Source organism: Cinclus cinclus, chromosome 4, assembly GCF_963662255.1.
Source record: "Cinclus cinclus chromosome 4, bCinCin1.1, whole genome shotgun sequence".
Classification (NCBI taxonomy): Eukaryota; Metazoa; Chordata; class Aves; order Passeriformes; family Cinclidae; genus Cinclus; species Cinclus cinclus.
In genome coordinates this window covers 28,037,770-28,056,315 of record NC_085049.1, presented here as the reverse complement: position 1 = coordinate 28,056,315, position 18,546 = coordinate 28,037,770, and the positions used below count along the sequence as shown (strand labels likewise).

At 46.3% G+C, this 18,546-nt stretch overlaps 2 protein-coding genes across 3 annotated transcripts in view; one reads left to right on the top strand and one right to left on the bottom strand.

Annotated features, from left to right (window-relative positions):
* WASHC1 (WASH complex subunit 1) overlaps positions 1-1,329 on the top strand; it is a 38,596-nt gene extending 37,267 nt beyond the window's left edge. The window contains exon 10 of the mRNA XM_062490987.1: positions 177-1,329. Coding sequence (XP_062346971.1) covers positions 177-328 — 152 coding nt within the window. The 3' untranslated portion in view covers positions 329-1,329. The remainder of the gene's footprint in view (positions 1-176) is intronic.
* Positions 1,330-1,523: 194 nt separating this feature from the next.
* On the bottom strand, positions 1,524-17,778 carry DDX11 (DEAD/H-box helicase 11). 2 transcript variants are annotated; one of them, XM_062490986.1, is made up of 26 exons: positions 17,677-17,778; positions 17,368-17,592; positions 16,857-16,943; positions 15,342-15,499; positions 14,180-14,225; positions 13,535-13,642; positions 12,912-13,005; positions 12,248-12,450; positions 11,518-11,670; positions 11,369-11,415; positions 10,512-10,591; positions 9,305-9,349; positions 9,114-9,181; positions 8,682-8,720; positions 8,119-8,242; positions 7,477-7,614; positions 6,937-7,049; positions 6,543-6,615; positions 6,103-6,206; positions 5,407-5,556; positions 3,459-3,527; positions 3,187-3,287; positions 2,696-2,780; positions 2,048-2,123; positions 1,738-1,892; positions 1,524-1,611 (listed from the first exon to the last, which is right to left on the bottom strand). In XM_062490986.1, the coding sequence occupies exons 1-26, from the start codon at positions 17,740-17,742 to the stop codon at positions 1,582-1,584; spliced, it is 2,637 nt and encodes an 878-aa protein (XP_062346970.1). In that variant the 5' UTR covers positions 17,743-17,778; the 3' UTR covers positions 1,524-1,581. The 2 variants fall into 2 exon arrangements, with proteins under 2 accessions (XP_062346970.1, XP_062346969.1); XM_062490985.1 differs by having other exon boundaries at positions 12,918-13,005; positions 17,677-17,757.
* Between the last annotated feature and the right edge of the window lie 768 nt (positions 17,779-18,546).

The window sequence follows — 18,546 nt, the reverse complement described above, 5'->3', positions numbered from 1 at the left end:
TGCTCAAGGGAGCTGTAGTTAAATGACACCTTGGCACAAGTCTGTGGCAGCATTAAATATATTGGCTGTTCTGGTTACCTGGGTGGAGAGAGCATGGCTTTCCCCCTCCCCTTTGCTGAATCTCTGTAGTCTCTAGTACCCAGGTGTCACTCACTGGTGATCTCCTTCCCTCACAGGTATTTCAGGGAAAGGACCAGGAGCCTCTGGGAACACCGATGCACCTGGCAGTCCTGCTGGTGCCTTTGCTCGTATGTCGGACTCAATACCACCCCTCCCACCCCCACAGCAGCCTGTAGGTGAGGAGGATGAGGATGACTGGGAGTCATAGATCAGATCCATTGAGTATTAGTGTGAAACTGTTGCTGTCTGAAAAATTTCCATGAAGTTGAAGGAAGCAGGTCCTTACTGCCTTCACTTTGGTAAAAGTGGGAAGTGTCATCAGTTAAGAGTGTGTAAAGGGAGAGCCCAGCTGTCCAGCCCAGCACCACTAGCCACAGGACGGAGGGCACCAGCTGCTAGAAGCAGGTGCTCCCCACCCTGAAGGCAGAGCTTGTGCAGACAATGGGGTTTGGACCTACTCAAGGGGCACATGACTCACAGTGGAAGTTTCTCAGAGGCAGCTGTTTCTTTCCCTGTGGGGCTAATTAACATACAGGGAGCGGGTAACAGCTCTGTGCCATAAGTACTTTCTTCCTTGTGAAGAGCCTGGAGAGGTAGCATCCAACTGCCGAAACTGAAAAGGAAGCAAACAAAGCTCCTGGGCTGAGACTTGCTCAGGATGACAAGAGGTACCTGGGAACAGCTAAGAGAGTATGTGGCTGTCCCTGGTGTTATTGCTGCCCTTCAGCACTGACCCATAACCCTAGAAAGAGCCCCATGAAAGTAAAGCTCTGAAAGTTACTTTGAATTCATAAACTTAGGGGTTAGAAAGAGCAGAGCAATCCTGTGCTTAAGCATGATTGAAGGAGAAGTGCTGTATTGTGGCCATATCTTTCTTGCCCTTGAAAGAATGAACTGCTTCAGTCTATTGATCACTTGAAGCAAGGCATAAAGAGGGTCAGAAAAAATGTTACCCACAGCTGCTCCATTACCACTCTGTGTTATTCCAACATGACATAAATTAGTGGCCTGCTAGTTTACAATTCCTGTGAAAAGCTCAGTGATGGCATTGATCAGTCAGGCCTCCTACACTTGGTGGTTGATGGGGAAAAAAACATGTGTTCAGTCAAAATTATTACTCCCCATACTTAAGTGTACTTAAATAAGTACTCGCCATACTTGTTTTTACTGAAAGTATTTAATCAATTTAAATAAAACTTTAACATCTGTAAACAAGTAGGTGTCTGCTGCTACTGTCTTCACCTGCCTCAGACCTACAACCAGTTTCCCTCCTGGCTGTGGTGCTGAAGGCTGTCTCACCATCACAGCACTCAGATACTGAACAGAAAACATCCACAAAGGAGGTAGAAAGCAGATATTTTACGAAGTCCAAGGTACAGAACAAAAGCAACTTGTGTTACTTTACCTAGTCCTCAGAGGTGCAAGTCACAATGACAAATACCATCTGTTCTCTGCTCCACATCACAAAGCATCCAACTTGCCTCGATGGAACTGGGAACACACAAAACCAGGCAGTTTGTCCTTGGCCTTACTCTAAAGGAAAGGCTTGAAAAAGGTCCAGATGAGGTCAGTGGGGAACAGTGTTGGTAGCAGGACAAAGCTACAATGAGTTCTGACCTTTCTTAACTCAGCAAACGCTGATCCAAAGGCAGGTTTCACCTGGGTCCTCTCCCTGATCCACTGGGGCAGTTTGTTAAAGATGGCAGGGCGTGCGTACCTGTGATCCAGGAGCAGGATGCTTGCAAAGTCCTTCTGATGGCGAATGGCTCTGCCTGTACAGAGGATAAAAACAAAGAATGACCCAGTCAATTGTTTGTTCTCAGACAAGGAAGATCATGTTCCCATCATCTGTAATGTATCCTTTTTCCTACCCTCCTCCTCCAGTGTATTTTGTATCCCCCAGCCCGTCCAAGGAAGGATGAATTACCTATTGACTGGTTTACTGCCTTCATGCACAGGTTTTCAATCAGCACTCTGCTTGGTGCCTGGCCAGCAGCTCTGGGCTGGAAAGAAGAAATGGGCAAGTCTGAACACAAGGCAGATGTAAATCAAATTGGGAAGTCTTAATAACAAAGTGAGGTAAATACTTTTGCCCCTGCAGGGTGAGCGGGTGGCCAGGCAAACCCCAGGCTGAGAGTAAGGAGGAACAGAAGAAAGGCTGCAGTCAGAAAACTGTGTTGAATATCCACAAAGAGCCAACCCAAGGTTCTCTTGAAGGCAGAAATCTTGTCCCCAGGAACAGCACCTCCAGTGAGCAAGGAGAAGGGACAAATGATCCCAGCAAGCAGCTTCTACCGCCCTGCCATCCCTGCTGGGTTGAAGGGTCCTTGCTCCCCTTGGAACTCAAGAGTTGCCAGCAAGTCCTGGTGGCATTTCCCTCCACCAGACTTCCTCCCTGGGTTTAGACCTGTTCAGGAGCAGTCTGGAGAAGGCTGTGCTCTCAGTACCACACTGCCTGGGAAATGAGGGCAAGCCCAAAGAAAATAAAACCTCTGAAGGCAGCTCTGGGATTCATGTGCTGGGGAGTCAGTACTATAAAGCAGAATTAAGAGACAGAGGTGTAAGTGGCTCTTACCATTGTTTTGTCAAGCCAAGTCATTTTTTCCTGGAGTTCTGGAGATCTAATGTTGGGGTAAGGCATTCCCACCATAATCACACACCTGCAAGGGAGGACTGCATTATTCTTAGTGTCTCATCCTGGAGCACTTTGCCAGTAGACATAAATTAAGAGGTCACTGCACCCCTGAAAGCCAGCCCTGCAAACCAAAAGCAGCAATAAAGCACAGCAGTCTGACAAGCATGTGCTGAACGGAGCTGCGAAGGGATTCAGGGTGCCAGAACAAAGCGATTATCTAGCACAGCAAGCCCAACTGCATTATTCAATGGAAGAAGGGCCTGGACAGGCAGGTTTTACACCACCCAGCAGACCCTCCAGTTGGTCTAAGCATCAGCTAAGTTCACACATTCCCCTGGGTTTTCTATCTATCCAAGTACTGATACGCCCATCATGCTTGGAGTCACTACACTACAGGCCAGAGCTGGCTTTCCAAGGAGCAATCACCTTACCTTCCCAGGTCATCGGAGAAATTTATCCCTTCACTCATTTTGCCTCCAACTACAGAAAGCAGCAGGGCCCCTGTCATCTGTCCTCCTGTCTGGCTGCAGCGCTGTGGGAGAGGGACCAGCAACTTAAACCAGAGCAGGGAAGATTTCTGTGCTTCAGAAACACTCCCACACCTAGGCTAGAGCCCTCTTTCCTTGTTAAAAGTGCCCTCCTTTGCAGCATTCCCATACCCACTGGGCTGCCACACTCCCACCAGCCTTTCTGGTCAGCTTACCTTTATGCACTTGGCATATTCCACCAGCACCTGCTCCACCTGGTTGGCTTTCTTAGGCTCCTGAAAGATCTGTCGGGCACAGTTCATCAGTTACAGCAACAGGAAGCAAACAGTTTAAAGAAAGCAAATAATTTTATCCCCATTCCATTAAACAGCATATGGAACCGAGGTCACAGAAGGGAAAATTGCCTGGAAAACTAACTTAACCAGGACCTTCCCTCCACCCGGAAAATGCACTACAGCTCTTTTCAGCTGGCTCTGAAGGGAGCAGCAGCTGCTCCTGCCCCTCCAACATTCCCTTTCAGCTTTGGCAGACTTGTTCAGTACTGCAAAAAGTTACAAGTCGTCCAAGAGCTGAGAGGCAGAAAAGCAATGTGCACCTCTTAACCAAGACTCTCTGGGGGCAGGAGACTCTACAGCTGCAAGATCTTGGAGGACAGGGACAGGACAAATCAATTTGAATCATCAGTTCATTCCAAGCAGTGGCTCCCCTTGCCCAGTGAATAAATATGCAAAGCATAAATAAAGTAATATTTCTTTATGTTATTCTAGAACACCTAATTAGTTACTGAAAACCTCTAATTAAGCTGTATTTTTAGGTGCTGTACCTTGGCCTAAAACACAAGCAGTCTTCCTAGTAAAGAAGACATCCAACACTTACCTTCTCTGTAGCATTAAAGAACTTACAGAATGTGTTTTCATTTGGTTAGCAAGAAGCAATATCAAATTTTACTAGTCAAAATCAGTCTTCCAGTAGAAAAATAAGTGGCAATTACAAATATAAGCCAAAACTAACTTAATAGCTTAAAAGTAGCTTAAAAAGTAGCTATTTAAGCCTCTGATTTAAATTAACTTCCCCTGTGTAATTTGTATATAAATCTCAGTGTGATTTCACCACAGCAACCTCAGGAAAGCCTTGAACCTTCCCTGCTAAGATCTTGTACGTGGGCAATTGGAAGTCACACTTCCACTTACACCCAACTGCCTTGCTAACACACATCCAATTTGCTGGACACTGCAAAGGCTAAACAAGAACAAACTGGAATTGAAATTTGGAACAAACTGTGTGGTCCAAAGCCTTGGAAGAACCAGGCAGAGCACTGGGACCCTGAGAGGACACACCTGAAAGGCACTCAGAATGGTAACTCTACAAACACAGAGAAAATGAAGCACAATGCTTCCACCTAAAAATCTACAGGCTGCCCCATGTGCCAGAATGCCAAGCCTTCTGTGAAATATCTGGGACTGTGGTAAGTTGATTAGCTTTTGGTAAACAGAAGTCACAGCTAGGGTGTATGTTATTTTTCTTTCCCCTAGCACATGATCCAAGATCCCTGCACCGCAACCTGAACTGCCTGACTTTCAATACCCAGCTTTCAAATACCTGTGAGTCATTGCAAAGATTTTATATTTGCAGTGATCTCCCTGTTTAATGTTTCTCGCTGCTTCAACAGGAGTCACTGCTGCTAGTCTTTCAGTTCTCATCTCTACTTCTGGCAGATAGCAAAATGCCATTTGTCTTATGAACTGCAGTGTTTTATCACTCTACCTAGCCCTTGGCTGTGCTGGTCTGTGCTCAAGGGACACAGATGAGCCTGGGAAAAACAAATCCCCTGTAGGAGCTCAATCTGAACAGCCCCCCCAGCCACAAGAGAAGAAGCCTTCTGGCTATGGAAAGCAAAGACTGTCTACCCCCATGGCCACTACACAGACTGTGCACTTCAAGAATATATAGCTGCAATCAATCTCATTTAGACTGCAGCTCAGTGCTCAGCCGCCCGGGAAGTATCATTTATTTGTTACTGAAGGGATTAGCTGGATAAACATCCATTCTGCTTTGCTGTGCAGACTATGGGAACAACTCAGAGAGACGCCTGGAATGCATATGGAATTGTCTGGTTTTTGACACCTCCATGGAAAGTAACAACTTCCCTGGCTGTACAATCACCTTCTTCTTGGCTGACAGGCGGGAGAGCAGCCCTGTCTTCTCCCAGTGTCCATACACCTGCTTCTCATATTCGTAGGAGGGGAAGAAGCACACCACACCTCCCAGTATCACATTGCACAGGTTGCAAAGGATTCGACCCGTCTCATCCATCTGCAAGAGAGATTAGAGCATATTGCATCTGACAGGAGCCCCAGCTAATGCCATTCTAATTTTCTGTTCAATCCCAGGATCACACCTTCCTTATGACATGCCTAAGGGAAGGAAAAAATGTGGGAAATATGCCAGGTCTGTGAGAACTCTCATGGTGAACTGGGCATCACTAAAAAGTTCTTCACTGCTTGACCTTCTTCCCTAGCCCAGGGTTTCTGTTATGGCTGTGGAGCCATGGTCATTCAGGAAAGGAGGTTTCTCTTACTGGATGGAAGCTGTCCGACTAAAAAGATGTTGAGAGCTGGTTAGCACATCTGGCTGAGACTCAGCAGGGGCAGAGCAGACCTAATGTCTGGCCTTGAGTGCTTACTGACCTGCCACAGGAAGAAGGGCCAAAATACCTGCAGCTGCTCCTGTGGTTTGGCATTTCCCTTGCCATGGCTTTTGCTCACCCCAGCTCTTAAAGAGAGAGTGTACCCTGCTCTGAAATATAAGCACATATAGCATAAAAGAGGTCCCAAGAAAGGGGACAAAGGACAAACTGACCATCTGAGGCAGGTCTCTGGTTTGGTAAGTGAACTCCAGCTGCTGGTTGGAAGGACCACTGCAGAGGATGATGGGTAAAATATTTTCTGGAGGAATCACATGTCCTGGAGACAAAAACAAATAGTGAGAGTCAACATCACTGCTGTTGACACAAACCCCATGAGCTGAAGAACTTTAATTGCATTCAAGTGAGAGAGGCAAATATTCTCAGCTGCTCCAACTTACATCCCCTCAACCCCTGGGAAGAAGGCATGGCACATGCCTACCAATACCAGTCAAGACCACAGGGGAAGCTCAGAGTGGAAGGGAACTCACACCCCTTTGCTGCCCTGATTTTTAGGAAAAATGCCACGTTGCTTTGAGTGCTGGCAGAATAGTGTTAAAGGCAAACTGCAGCCCTTGCAGCTGCTGAGCCCTCCCTGCCAGCCCCACACACTCACCACAGGAGAACTCCACAATACGGGCAGGGTCCACGCCAGCACAGCACAGCAGCTGCTCTCGGAAGTCAGCCACCTAAGATCCACAAATAAAAGACAAGTTAAGTTCCAGTGTCCCAAAAAACTACACCGGCAGCCCCAGCCCAGCCAGAGACCCCGGCCGGCCCAACAGCGGAGCGGCAGCGCCCTCTGCCCGCAGAGAGCAGCACTGACTTTGGGCAAAGATCCCTGGGGGATGATCCCTGGCCCTGCAGAGCTACGGATGCGTCACGAGGTCCTCCGACTGCCCCCTGTGCTAGTTCTACCACAAGCTCAGTGGCTACTTTCTTTCCACCGCGGCTCGCAGACAGCACCACCGACCTCCTAAAACTCCAGCACAGCATCCTTATTCCCTCACCGGCTGCATGGTGCCTCCAGCAATGATGACAGCACGGCATTCTTCCACAACCTTGGCAAAGTGGACAGCTGGATTCAGCAAGAGGAATTTGAGGCTGCTCTGACCAACAGTGCCTGGGAAAAGGAGAGAAGAGCATTCAGGAGCTAGCTGTGACATATACTCGGGGATATGAGATTCTCCTTCCTGACATGGGCACTCTGGCAGGTCCCCACCTCTCAAAGTAAGTTCAACACAGAGAGGCAGCAGCAGGTAATGCCAAGTTACCTTCTGCTTCCTAATCTCCCTGGAGCTGTACAACAAGAAGGACAAAAATTGACATCCCAAGTGAGAGCAGACCTCTGCAAACCCTGGCCCCAATGCGTTTGGTTAAAAATTCCCTTGGGGTCATAAGCATCCTCAGACAGACCAAGCTGGCCAGCCTACATCACAGATGGCACAAATGTTGCTGCAGGGGCCCCACAGCCTCTTATTCAGTGCCAGCAAAGCACTCTGCTTGTGACTGACTCATGCCATCTCTCCCCAGCTCACCCTTTCCAGTACCTTGCCTGTTGAGAAGGACTCTGCCATCTTGGTTTGCATTTGTGAGGGCTGAGAGAAATCCTTCAATCTGCATCAGTGGAGAGGCAGTTCGGAGCTGGTCATGCTCAGCCTCCACGGGAGGGCTCTGGGGGGTACCTGCTGGCCCAAAAAGGAAAGGAGAGGCAGGCAACTTAGGCCACGCTTCTAAAGACAGGGGCTAAGCACAAAAAATGCTCTACAGGAACATAATACCTGGCCCACATATGCAGGCAGAGAACAAAGACCCATTAAAGGGAAAAACCCAAATTCTGTCTCATTGCTAAATAGAAGAAAGATCTGTTTTTTGTGGATGTCACCACTAAGCAGAACTACTGCACACAGTAGGTGTGCATCCCAGAGCCAGCAGGTCACAGAAGTGCAAAGCTTGAGTGCATGTGGTGTGAACATGGAATTACATCATTCAGCTTGAAAGGGACCTCACTAATCAAATGAACAGTTGCCTAGGTTAGCTAGTGAGAGCTGTTAAAAAACGTCCATGCAGGACACCTTCTCCAGTCTCTCATTCTACAAATCTGCTTCCCCCCCTTTCCTCATGCAGAGAGACGCAGGTTCCCCATCCTTACTCTGCCCACAGATGCACAAGGAGAGGATGCCTGAACTCACCCTCTTTATCGGATCCCTGGTGAAGGGTCAGAAGAAAGTTCTGCAAACCAGTCAGTTTCTGGTTCTCCTTACTGATCTTCACAGCTGAGGCAGGGGCCCCATATCTCTCCACAAACCCAAAAAGCTGCCAAGGAAAAGCCAGAAAGACTAAGACTACCAACAGCAGGAATCAGAGAAAATAAAGGCGGGTTTCCTGGCCTGATACCAATTAAGTTCCTTAGTAGGTATTCACAAACCAACCTGATCAGAATGTATCAGCTCCCTTCCTCCACCCACTGAATTGAAAGCAAAACTGATGTTTGTTCTTCCAGTGCAATGCAGCCTACTTGGCTGGCAGATTTGAGGCCAAGCAGCACAGAATTGGCACCCACTGGAATACCACAGTACACCGCATTGCTTATTTCTTCTCTGGATAAGCTAATCTGCCCAAATAGTACTTTTTACAGGAACCATTTTGTTTGCAGAACAGGGTGGAGAAGACAAGCTCAAACCCAGTTGCTGCATCTTCCATCTCAAACTCCAGGTGTGAAAGAGCAGTGGAACACTGCTGACAGAGCAAGTACCTTCCTGCTGATGAGGCTCTTCTCACAGTACCGCTGAACCTGTTGAAGGAAGACAGGAAAATGAACTGGCATTCAGCACCTCTTCTCCCATCCTGCTGTCCTTGATCCCTGTCCAGGCAAGGCTGTGTGCTTTTGGGGAGAGGTGCACAGGTCTTTATGGGTGCTACAAGGCAGACAACAGTTTATTACAATGGCATTCCAGAGTGGAAACACACAGTGTTAAGGTGCTGTGTTTGGAGGTTAAAGGGGGGAGTTAGGTTACTGGAATAACATAAATTCTGCATCCACAGCCCTTATAGTGTAGCTTTGCCTACAGACAGCTAGAAAGCAGATTCTTCATGTCACCTTTGGCTCTACTTCGAGCTCTCACACACACTCCAAATAATCTCAAGTCACCATCACCTGTGCCATATCAGACAACCTTTGCATTACCTTGAAGAGGTTGATATTGTCAGTCTGGCTCTGAAATAGAAAGTCATTGATGGATTTTAGTACCACCCCTAAAGGAAAGAGGGAAAAGAGGAAAAGAAATTATTAGCTGCTGCTGGGCCTGCACCCATTATTGCCCATAAACATGTCCCTGACTGATAGCTCCATACCCCAGGAGTTTGCTACAGTCTTACCTGTTTGAGAAACTGTCTGACATCCAGGATTCTGGTTCACGTTACCTGTAAAGCATTAAACCAATTCAAGGAAGGCTTTAATTTATCTCAAAATTAGGCACAAAACTAAAGACTGAGCTTGATAGGTACAGTGCACAAAAAAACCCCAAGAAGTAACTACATATCTGCAAAACGTAGCTATACAGACAAAACATCAGTTCCACTCAGTTTTCATTTACCCTGTAGAGTAGCCCTACACTGTAGAACAAGTGTGCTGCTTTATCCTAAGGAACATCACCTGCATTCCCTCAGGCAGGAAGTGGCAGGAAGCAGCAGGTAGGGTGGGTGATCAGAAATGCTCACACCCTGTGTAGTCATCCTGCTGCAAAGACAAAGAGAAGGGACTGCAATGCATTCCTCGCCCCTCCTCAGTGCAGCAGCAGGGAGCTGAGAAGCACACAGGCTGGCAGGCAACTGGGAGGAGGGGAAAATCTAAGGACACCTACACACCCAGAGCCCAACAGCCAGAATAGGATTAATTGCTGCCACTCACTGTATTTTATGTCCTAGTGTTTAACACCCACCTCACATCTCACTTTTGCAGCCCCTGTCCCAAAGGGCTGCATTTCACTGGCATGGAGGAAGTTCTATATGAACTTAGGACATTACCTCCTCAAGACATACTAAAGTCTAGCAAACAGATCTTTGGAGAAAAGAAGCCCTGCAAATTCCTGTGGACCTAAAATCAAAGCAAAATAGTATTTTCTTACAGAGGGAAGGCACCAGTCAGGAAAGATTAATTCTGCAGATTCTTGCTGACACACATGCTGACTTAGAGATTTATTTACTACCCGGTGACCTAGAGATTTATTTCATGCAGTTCTTTGTGCTACACTGTTCTACATCTGTTGTACATCTGATGTATTCCTCACTTAGCATCTTACATTATCCCCACTCCAACTGGATCTCAGAAAGAGAAGGAAACTGCCTCTACCAACTTACAATGTCATTTGCTGCTCCTCAGCTAGTGAAACAAAGAAAAGGGTTCAACCAGATACCACTCCTCCACAAACAAACCAGCCTGGGAAAGTAAACTATCACAGGCATCTGAACCTACACATGAGCAACACTTCCCTGCAGTCTCTGCAGAGGAGGAAGAGGGACAGTGTCCTGAGGAGGCACTAACAGAATTTATCAGTATCCCTGAGGACACAAAAGGTTTTCTTACCTCCCAGCATAGCCACAAACTTCTCCAGTAAATACAGGATCTGCTTAATGTACATCAAGTTCTTTGCCTTCAAACGCTTCCTATGAAAAATGAGACACATTTAGGCCCCAGAACCTCTTCAGGGACTAACCGAAGCAGCTGAGCTGCAGAAACAAGCACATGAACATTTTGGAGAGACAGGAACTAAGATTTCTTCCAGGTTCACTCTCCCTGTTTGTGACAGGGCACAGTCTTCTGAATATCCTGCCCAAGGTCATCCCAAAGCACTTACCCATGCTTCCCACACTGTTACTACCATTGCACTTCTCCTTGCATATTAATTTTAGTTGGTTTATTACAATGGCAGTGATACCTCACGACCCTGTTGCAATAATGCTACAAAATTTCAGAGTTATTAGCACTGAACTCAACCATCAGCTAATAATCAGCCTCTGCAGGGATGGCAAGATGCAAAGCCAAAACCCACATAGAGCTTCCCCCTCCTCAGAGCTTCCTGCTTCTACCATAATGCCAGTCAGCACATGAAAGACTAAGACTAAGACATGAAAGACTGAATCTTTTGAAACTCTGCATCACAAAGTAGAAGTGATTAGAGGAAGATATTGGGAAGGGAACTGAGTGTATAAGGAGAAAACAGAATCCTCAGGGTATCCCCTTCTTGCTGCTTAATACCAGCCCTAGGAATCTAACTTAGGTGGATTCTAGAGAGAGATAAGGAAGCGTCTTTTCATCTGCAGAACTCTTAATGCAGTAACTTTCCACTGGGAAAAAGCAAGAAAGACCCTGCAGCCACAAGGCAAGCCAAGGCAGCCACAGACCTTGCCTCTGCTGAGCTGTTTCCTCCCCAAGATCCTCACCTGTATCGCTCCTTGTACTGTGACAGCTGGGAGTGGGCACAGCACAGCTACACAAATAGAAAGCAGAAGCTGTTGTTATAAATGACAGAAGCAAGGGCACTGCTGGAAGCAGACCTCCCTCTCCATTAGCAGGCCAGGCTGTGACTCACCTGAGAGCCGCTGACCTCGGCACTATGGATACAGGTGATGGTGTCTATGAGGTTGTGGGCCTCATCAATGATCACAACCTGGTCCTTCAGCTTGATCCCGGCAGCGTTCCTGGTAGGCTCATGCAAAAGCATTTGATAGGGCAGCACCACCAGCTACAGAAGAATACACTGCCCTGATTCCTGCTCTCATCCTTACAAACTTAAGGCATTCTACAACCACTCATTAACAGCCTGTATCACAGGGTCATGCAGAATTCAGCCAAGTGACTTACTCTTATTATGGGAAAGGCAGGAACAAAACCAGGAGCACATGCTCAAGAGGGGCACTGGGATGTAAGCTGAAGAGAAGGTAACCTGAGCCCATATGCTACAATTGCATATAGGCTCAAGTTACCTTCCAAATCTCCTTTGGAGCACTGAAAGCATGTCTTCAGAGAGAACCCAGCAAGGAAGAAGAATGGTGTAAGAGCTAAGAGTACACCTGTATGTCAGTATTGCCTCACACTTGCTGAACTGTTTGAGTATTTCAAGATGCCAATACATACAGCATTCTTAGAACTTCTGATGGGAATTCTCATTTTCCTTTGCTTTCTGGGCAAAACTACAGCTGGCAGAAATACAGCCTGTTTACAGACTCCCCCAACCTAAGTAACAGTACTATGAGGGAGCAGGCCATCAGTTCATTCTTAGAGTGCCTGGCATTAATGCCACTAAAACTGCTACGCCTTACCTGAGCAGCAGGGATGGCGAATCTACTCCCATAATATGGGCAGGCTTTGGTCTCCCTTCCCAAGGACACCAACTGCTCAATATCCTTCACTTCCACTAGAACTTCATCACGGAGAAACTGCATTTGCTCATAGGAATAAAATGGGCACACAGTGCGACTCACACGTCTCTTCTTCCCCTCATTCTCCTCATCACTCTTCTTTTCTAACAGCAGAAATCAAAAGAAGGCTATGAGCAACACACAACAGCTTAGAACAACCACTTTGCAGAACCTCCTGGATTTCAAAGCAAGCTTTGTCCTGTGTATTCCTGACCTATCAACTATTTAAAAATTATTCAGCAGTAACATTTCCATCTCCACAGTGAACACTACTGTTGCCAGTTAGATTTAGCATGTGACATCTTCCAACATTTCTAGTACTGAGTTAACAAATACAAGTACCTTTCCATGCAGAAGTCCTGACCAGCTTAAAACACTCAGATAATTCATCTCAATCTCAGCATAGCCTGGAGATCAAGAAAAGCACCAAGGATTCCTGTTCCTCCAACCCATCATTTCCAAGCTCCTACCACTCTTGCTAGAAGAGTGGTTGACTGGCACTGCCCACTGTCTCCACACTCTTGTGACACCTTCATCAGGAATTGCTTCCCCAGACTGGTAGCACTCCTACCATGTTTGTTCTTTTGCATCTCCATGCAGCGGTCATTGATGAGCTGGAGAGCACCCAGGCGTCGCACCTCCTCATTCACACACAGATTCTGGCACGTGCAAAGAGAGGAAGAGGAAGGGAGTCAATTCACAGCTGAGTGCCCCCATGTGCACCCTCTTTTGTAAAACAAAATATTTTCTTTAAAGCAATCTCAGGCCAGATTCCAAAAAGGAAAAGTCTACCAGTCAGACATTGTATATACTAACTGCCACAAACATGCTTGAAACCCACAAAAACTTAGGAAAAAAAAAAAAGATAAAAAGAGCTACACAATAGCTTCTAAAAAATGCTGCCAGAAGTACTAGTTTACTAAGAGGAGCACCTTCTCAATGACTCAGACATCTGTAACACTCCATATTAGAAAAGGTAAAACGTATTATTTTGTTTACATCAAAGGGCAAATGACCAAAACAGAGTTCACAGAAAAATGTACATTGCACAGATGTGTTGTGACTCATGGCTACCTTAGTTTTTCAACAGGAGACTCAGCCAGTCCCTAAGGTGACTGCTGTGGCACCAGATCCACACAGCTCCTGGCAATGTGTTCTGGGTCCCTTGAGAACACCACCACCACATACCTGCCTGGATCCCAAGGAGACCAGACGTGTGTCTTTGCCAAAAGGACTTTTCTGCACCTCGTGCACAAACTGGGACAGCTGAGAGTGAGTGCGGCTGCAGTAGTAGATCTGCAGTGAGGAAGAACAAAGGGAAGACAAGAAGAACATGGAAGCCAATCCCTACCTGTGACCAATCCTATAAGGAAGCAGCCAAGCACTTCAACAGGTTCACCTTCCTCAAACCCTCAAAAGCACAAGGGAAGGCACACGTTTGAATGTCACCTTAAAACTGCTGAGGCCAAAAGTTCCATCTTTGTTTTCTCCTCTGCATTTGCCTTTGCTGCCCTTTAATTTTCCAAGGTCTCTATAAAACAGGGACCCACCATGGCAGAGTAATAAAAAACTATTTATTGCTGTGTGCTTTTACAGCAAGCTACAGCAAAAACTAAGCAGTGCTAGCACAGTAAGCTGCTTAGGCAGGCAGTGTAGTATAGGAGACGAGCACAGCAGAACTAGCTGTCTTTAGCAACAAACCTGTCAGGTTTTGGAAGCTAGTTCCTAAATCCTTCTGAACTGCCTAACTATTGGAAAGGTGCAAGGAAGCCATAATTCTGCTACCTCCTACACTATTCTGTGAAGTGGCACTATTAAATTTCCTCATCTCACCTTAGTCACATGCTCCTCTTCCAAATCATCGTCATCTTCTTCCAGCCTAAGAAAAGAGAAAGCTCAAATAGTTTCCTTGCAGCATTTGATTCAGTAAGAATCAAATGATGCTACACCACAACAGTGAGGTCTTAAGAGAGATGGTTAATCTCTAAAAGGGCCTCAGAACTCATCTCAGGTAGTAAAAGAAAACTTAACTTCTTAAGAACAGTGTAAATGTGCATAATCAAGTCAAGCCTTTCTCTTTAAAGGAAAAATCTCTCCTGGGCTGTGCCTCGTTTCAAAGTTCAAGATTTTTCTTTCTTCAGATTCAGGGGCCTCTAAGCCTCAGGCATAAGCTAATTAGTATTATACTATTCTTTGGTGGGCTTATTTATATATTTTTGTAAAGCTTTCCTAGTAGAAGCAATTTATCACCCTCCAGATATTGCATAAAGAAAGGCTTCAGGAAAGCATTCAGCTGCTATAGAGCTCCTCAAAGGCAACAGCACTTCAATATTTGATAAACTAACTACATACATAACTAAAAGCAGTCAAGTGTTCTTCAATTTTAAGGCAGAAGGATCTGTCTAGATACTAATTAGTAAATTCGTAATTTAAATTTGTTTGACTTTTTGTGCTGAAGTATGGTTTCTGGCTTTCTGCATAAAGCAAATGCATGAGAGAGAAAAGTGTGCATGGGGTTTTCATTACAAAGCTCTGTCTTCAGAAATGTGAGCATCTCTGCCTTCAGAGTATCAAAAGATGCCAGTGCTAATCTGCAGAACTGACAGCTTCCTCTGGTGTCCTGAGTTCCATTTTGCTTTTCTAATGCAAGGAACTTGATCTTGAGTCATTCACTCAGCATCCAGAGGCACTCTTTGTGAAGCTGGGCATGGATAAAGGCAGGGCACTGCCACAGATTTTAAGATGCACTTTCTCAGAAAGCACTTCAAGTCACTCAGATTAGTCTAACAATAGTTTAAAAACCAAAACAAACCAGACTAAAATCCCCCCAAATAACCAATTAAATAAAACCCCAGAACAACCACCACCTTACACTGTCTGAAAAGGTGAGAAAAACTTTTTAATAAAATCTGCACAACTGCTTTAATCAGGGCAAGACAAAAATTGGACAGAAATTGTTCCCTTAGCATGGAATCCCCTCAGCCCCTGCCCTTACCCAGATACCACCTTCTTTTCATCATCACTCTCATATTCAGCAAGAATCAGCTCCTCCTCGTTGTGATCCAGCTGGTCTAGAACACCCTCTCCAGATCCCTGTGAAAGAACCTCCTTGCTGAGCTGAAGAAGGCGCTTTGCCTCATCCTCCTCACATCTCTGGAAGAACACAAAGGCACAGTACTTCCTATATGAAAAGAGTAGCACAGGGGTTGCTTTATGGCATGTACAGGTCAGTCCCTCACAGAAGGCTGAAGATCTTCAGCCCCACAGAAGGCAGCTGTTACCAACCAAAGACTTGCCCATACAGATGGTTATGAAGGGGAATCATGAAGGACCTTCTCTGCAAAAGGCCTGCTGAACTAATAGACCCTCAATGAAATATTCATGTAATCCAGTACTAATTGCTTGAAGTGGCCCATAAAAGATATCTGCCTGAGATGAAATAGTGTGTAAATAAACCTGAACAAACAAATGTGTAAGGACATAATCAAACCCTCTGTGCACATTTAACTCAAAGCTCAGCATCTGGTTTAGAACAAGATTTATCTAGCTGTTTTTTTGCCAGTAGTGTGACTGTTACTCTAACACAAGTCTACCTCTCTACAAAAATTCAACTAAACTGTTAAAGAACAGTTTTCTGATTAACTTTTGTGTCATGACACAGAAAAGTTCATTTTTCCTTCTCAAAACAGTATCTTCAATTGTCAATGAGCGTTTTACTACTATGGCATTATACAGAAAATGCAGTTCGTAAGCACTACAGAAAAGATGAATCAATCACTTTTCCAAATCTCCGTAATATTTCTCTCATTTGCTTTCTTGCTTTTCATCATGCTTCTCATTTCACATGCTTTTCATCCTCTTCTAAGAGACAAGTTCTTTGTTCCATTTGTTTTTTATTTGCCATTCTTTACTATTACTGTCATATCCTTTTTGACAGGAGTTGACCAGAACATTACACAGTATTTGAGATGGAGCACACTAGGAACTGATAGCCTGGCAGCCTAATAAATCTGTCTGTTTGAGGACCTGAGCTGAGTATTTCTGGGAAGTTTGACTCATATGATCAAAAAGTATCAAGAGCACTGAGGCCAGTTTATGCATCTAAATGAGAGGAAATATATATCTGTACTTCTGGAATAAAAATGGTATTGAAGTTCACAGACTGTTCACACATGCTCATAAAAAAGAGATCTTCCCCAGAAAGGCCTCAAGAGTATTAAAAGCTTTCAAAATAGAAGCAGAGGGCCAGAAGGCAATCAGAACACACATAATTTCTGCCAACACACAAAAACCATAATAGGAAAATATCAATGCACAAATTGTTTTGCACATCTGCACTTTTAAAAGAAAATATAACAAATAATTTTGGACGACCTATTTCAGAAACCTCATACAAAGAGCTCCTGAAGCAGGTGGGTTGGAAAAGTCAGTGTGAAGTCACACATAAGCAAGTATGAACAACACTGAAGGTAACCAAAGGGAAAGTTCTGATCTCTGTGGAATAACTCACCTTCCTCTTTGCTGCGTATTTTAACTGCACATTGTGCCGAATTTTCTCAAGACTATCTTCTCGCTTTTTCCTTCTGATGTGCTCTTCCTACAAAAAAAGGGAGTGTAGGCAAGATGAAGTGGATTTAGTCCTCAACCCTTGGTATCACTAGTTACACTCTGGGCACAGAGAAAAAGACTAACAGAAACAAAATTGCCATTACAGGGTGCACTTCTCAAGTGCTCACCTACTGAGTGTTACAAAGCACTGTAGCTTCTTGTCCTGGGCAACCTGCCGGCAAAGACACACCACTATTAAATTTGCCTCACGTTTTTTCCGCTCATTATCCAGGATACAGGAACAGTTTGCCCAGAGAGGTGGTGGAGTCCCCTTCCCGGGAGATGCTAAAAAGCCGCCTGCTCGAGCAGAGAGGCTGCTCTAGGTGACCCCCAGGGGTCCCTTCCAGCCCCAGCCATTCTGTGACCACATGGTATCAACCCTCCCGACCCTCTACACACGAGCGCTCCCCCACCTTCAGCCTGTTCACCATGTCCCGCTCCTCTTTCTTCTGCACGAAGGCCGTGACCCAGTCCGGCTGCCCGGCCGCGCCCCCGCCGTCCGGCCGTGCCTGCTGCGGGGTCAGCCCGTCCTGCCCGCCAGCCCCAAGCGCCAGCAGCCGCGCCTCCTCCTGCCGCCGCTTCTCCTCCCAGTCCCGGAGCCACGACAGGGCCCCGCAGATGAGGCTCAGCGATTTTCCCTGTCACGGAGAGACAACGAGGTGAACAGCGCTGCCGCCGCGGCCCCGCTCGGCCCCAGCCGCGGCTCGGCCCCGCCGCCTCACCGTGCCCGTGGGGCTCTCGAAGATGCCAACCCGGCCGGCCTCCAGCGCGCCGTACAGCGCCTCCATGAACTGCTCCTGGATGCGGTACGGAGCGTAGGGGAACGGGAATCGGCCCGGCGCGAGGCCCGCTGCCGCTCCGCTCTCCGTCCCGCCGCTCTCCATCCCGCCCCGCTTCGAACCGAGCGCCGCTCCCGCCCCTTCCCGTGACACGGCGGAAGGGCCGCCCCGCGCTGCCCTCTCCGCGCAGATCCTCCCCTTCCCGAGCTCCAAAGCCCGCCCGTCGCTCACTCGCGTTCCCTCGCATCGCACGCAGGGAGAGAAAATTGGATTACCGAGGAGAAATTTTAAAAAAAAAATGTTTTATTGAGGATGGAAACGCAGTGTAATAAAACATAGCAACATAGGTTTATGTAATACGCAGTCCTTAAATGCCAACCTGTTTATGTTAATGCTCCGGAAACAATAGCGACCTAAAGAAGAGCTGCATAAAAAGAACAAGACAATTGCAATCAGTCTCTGGACCAGCAGCGAGAACTCACCGTGTACCGGTTCAGACTAGGACATCTGGGGGCAAATCCTCTCTTTTTTTGGGTTAAAAAATATAAGACCACATTTTTGTCCCTGTTTTGTTGATGTCCCAAGTTGGAAGGAGTTTCAAATTAGCAACAACAAATATGGGAGAACCTACAGACTGCCTTTCAACTGGAAGTACTTCTATATTCAGGTTTCCTGGGAGCAGCCATTAGAGTTTTGTGTTACCAAGCTATCATGAGGTGCGTATTCTTTGTCCCATGTAAGATTTGGAAAATAGAAAGAAAAGACAAACAGATGGAAGTTCAGCTCCAAAGTCTCACTCTGAAAAGATCTGGA

What these genes read in the sequence shown, in the direction of transcription:
- DDX11 (XM_062490986.1), bottom strand. Translation starts at nt 17,742, where the DNA reads ATGGAGGCGCTGTACGGCGCGCTGGAGGCCGGCCGGGTTGGCATCTTC. An exon ending in TCGCCATCCCTGCTGCTCAG is followed by an intron (nt 11,671 to 12,247) that starts GTAAGGCGTAGC and finishes ATTCTTCTGTAG; the next exon opens with CTGGTGGTGCTGCCCTATCA. An exon ending in CAGTACAAGGAGCGATACAG is followed by an intron (nt 10,592 to 11,368) that starts GTGAGGATCTTG and finishes CATTTTTCATAG; the next exon opens with GAAGCGTTTGAAGGCAAAGA.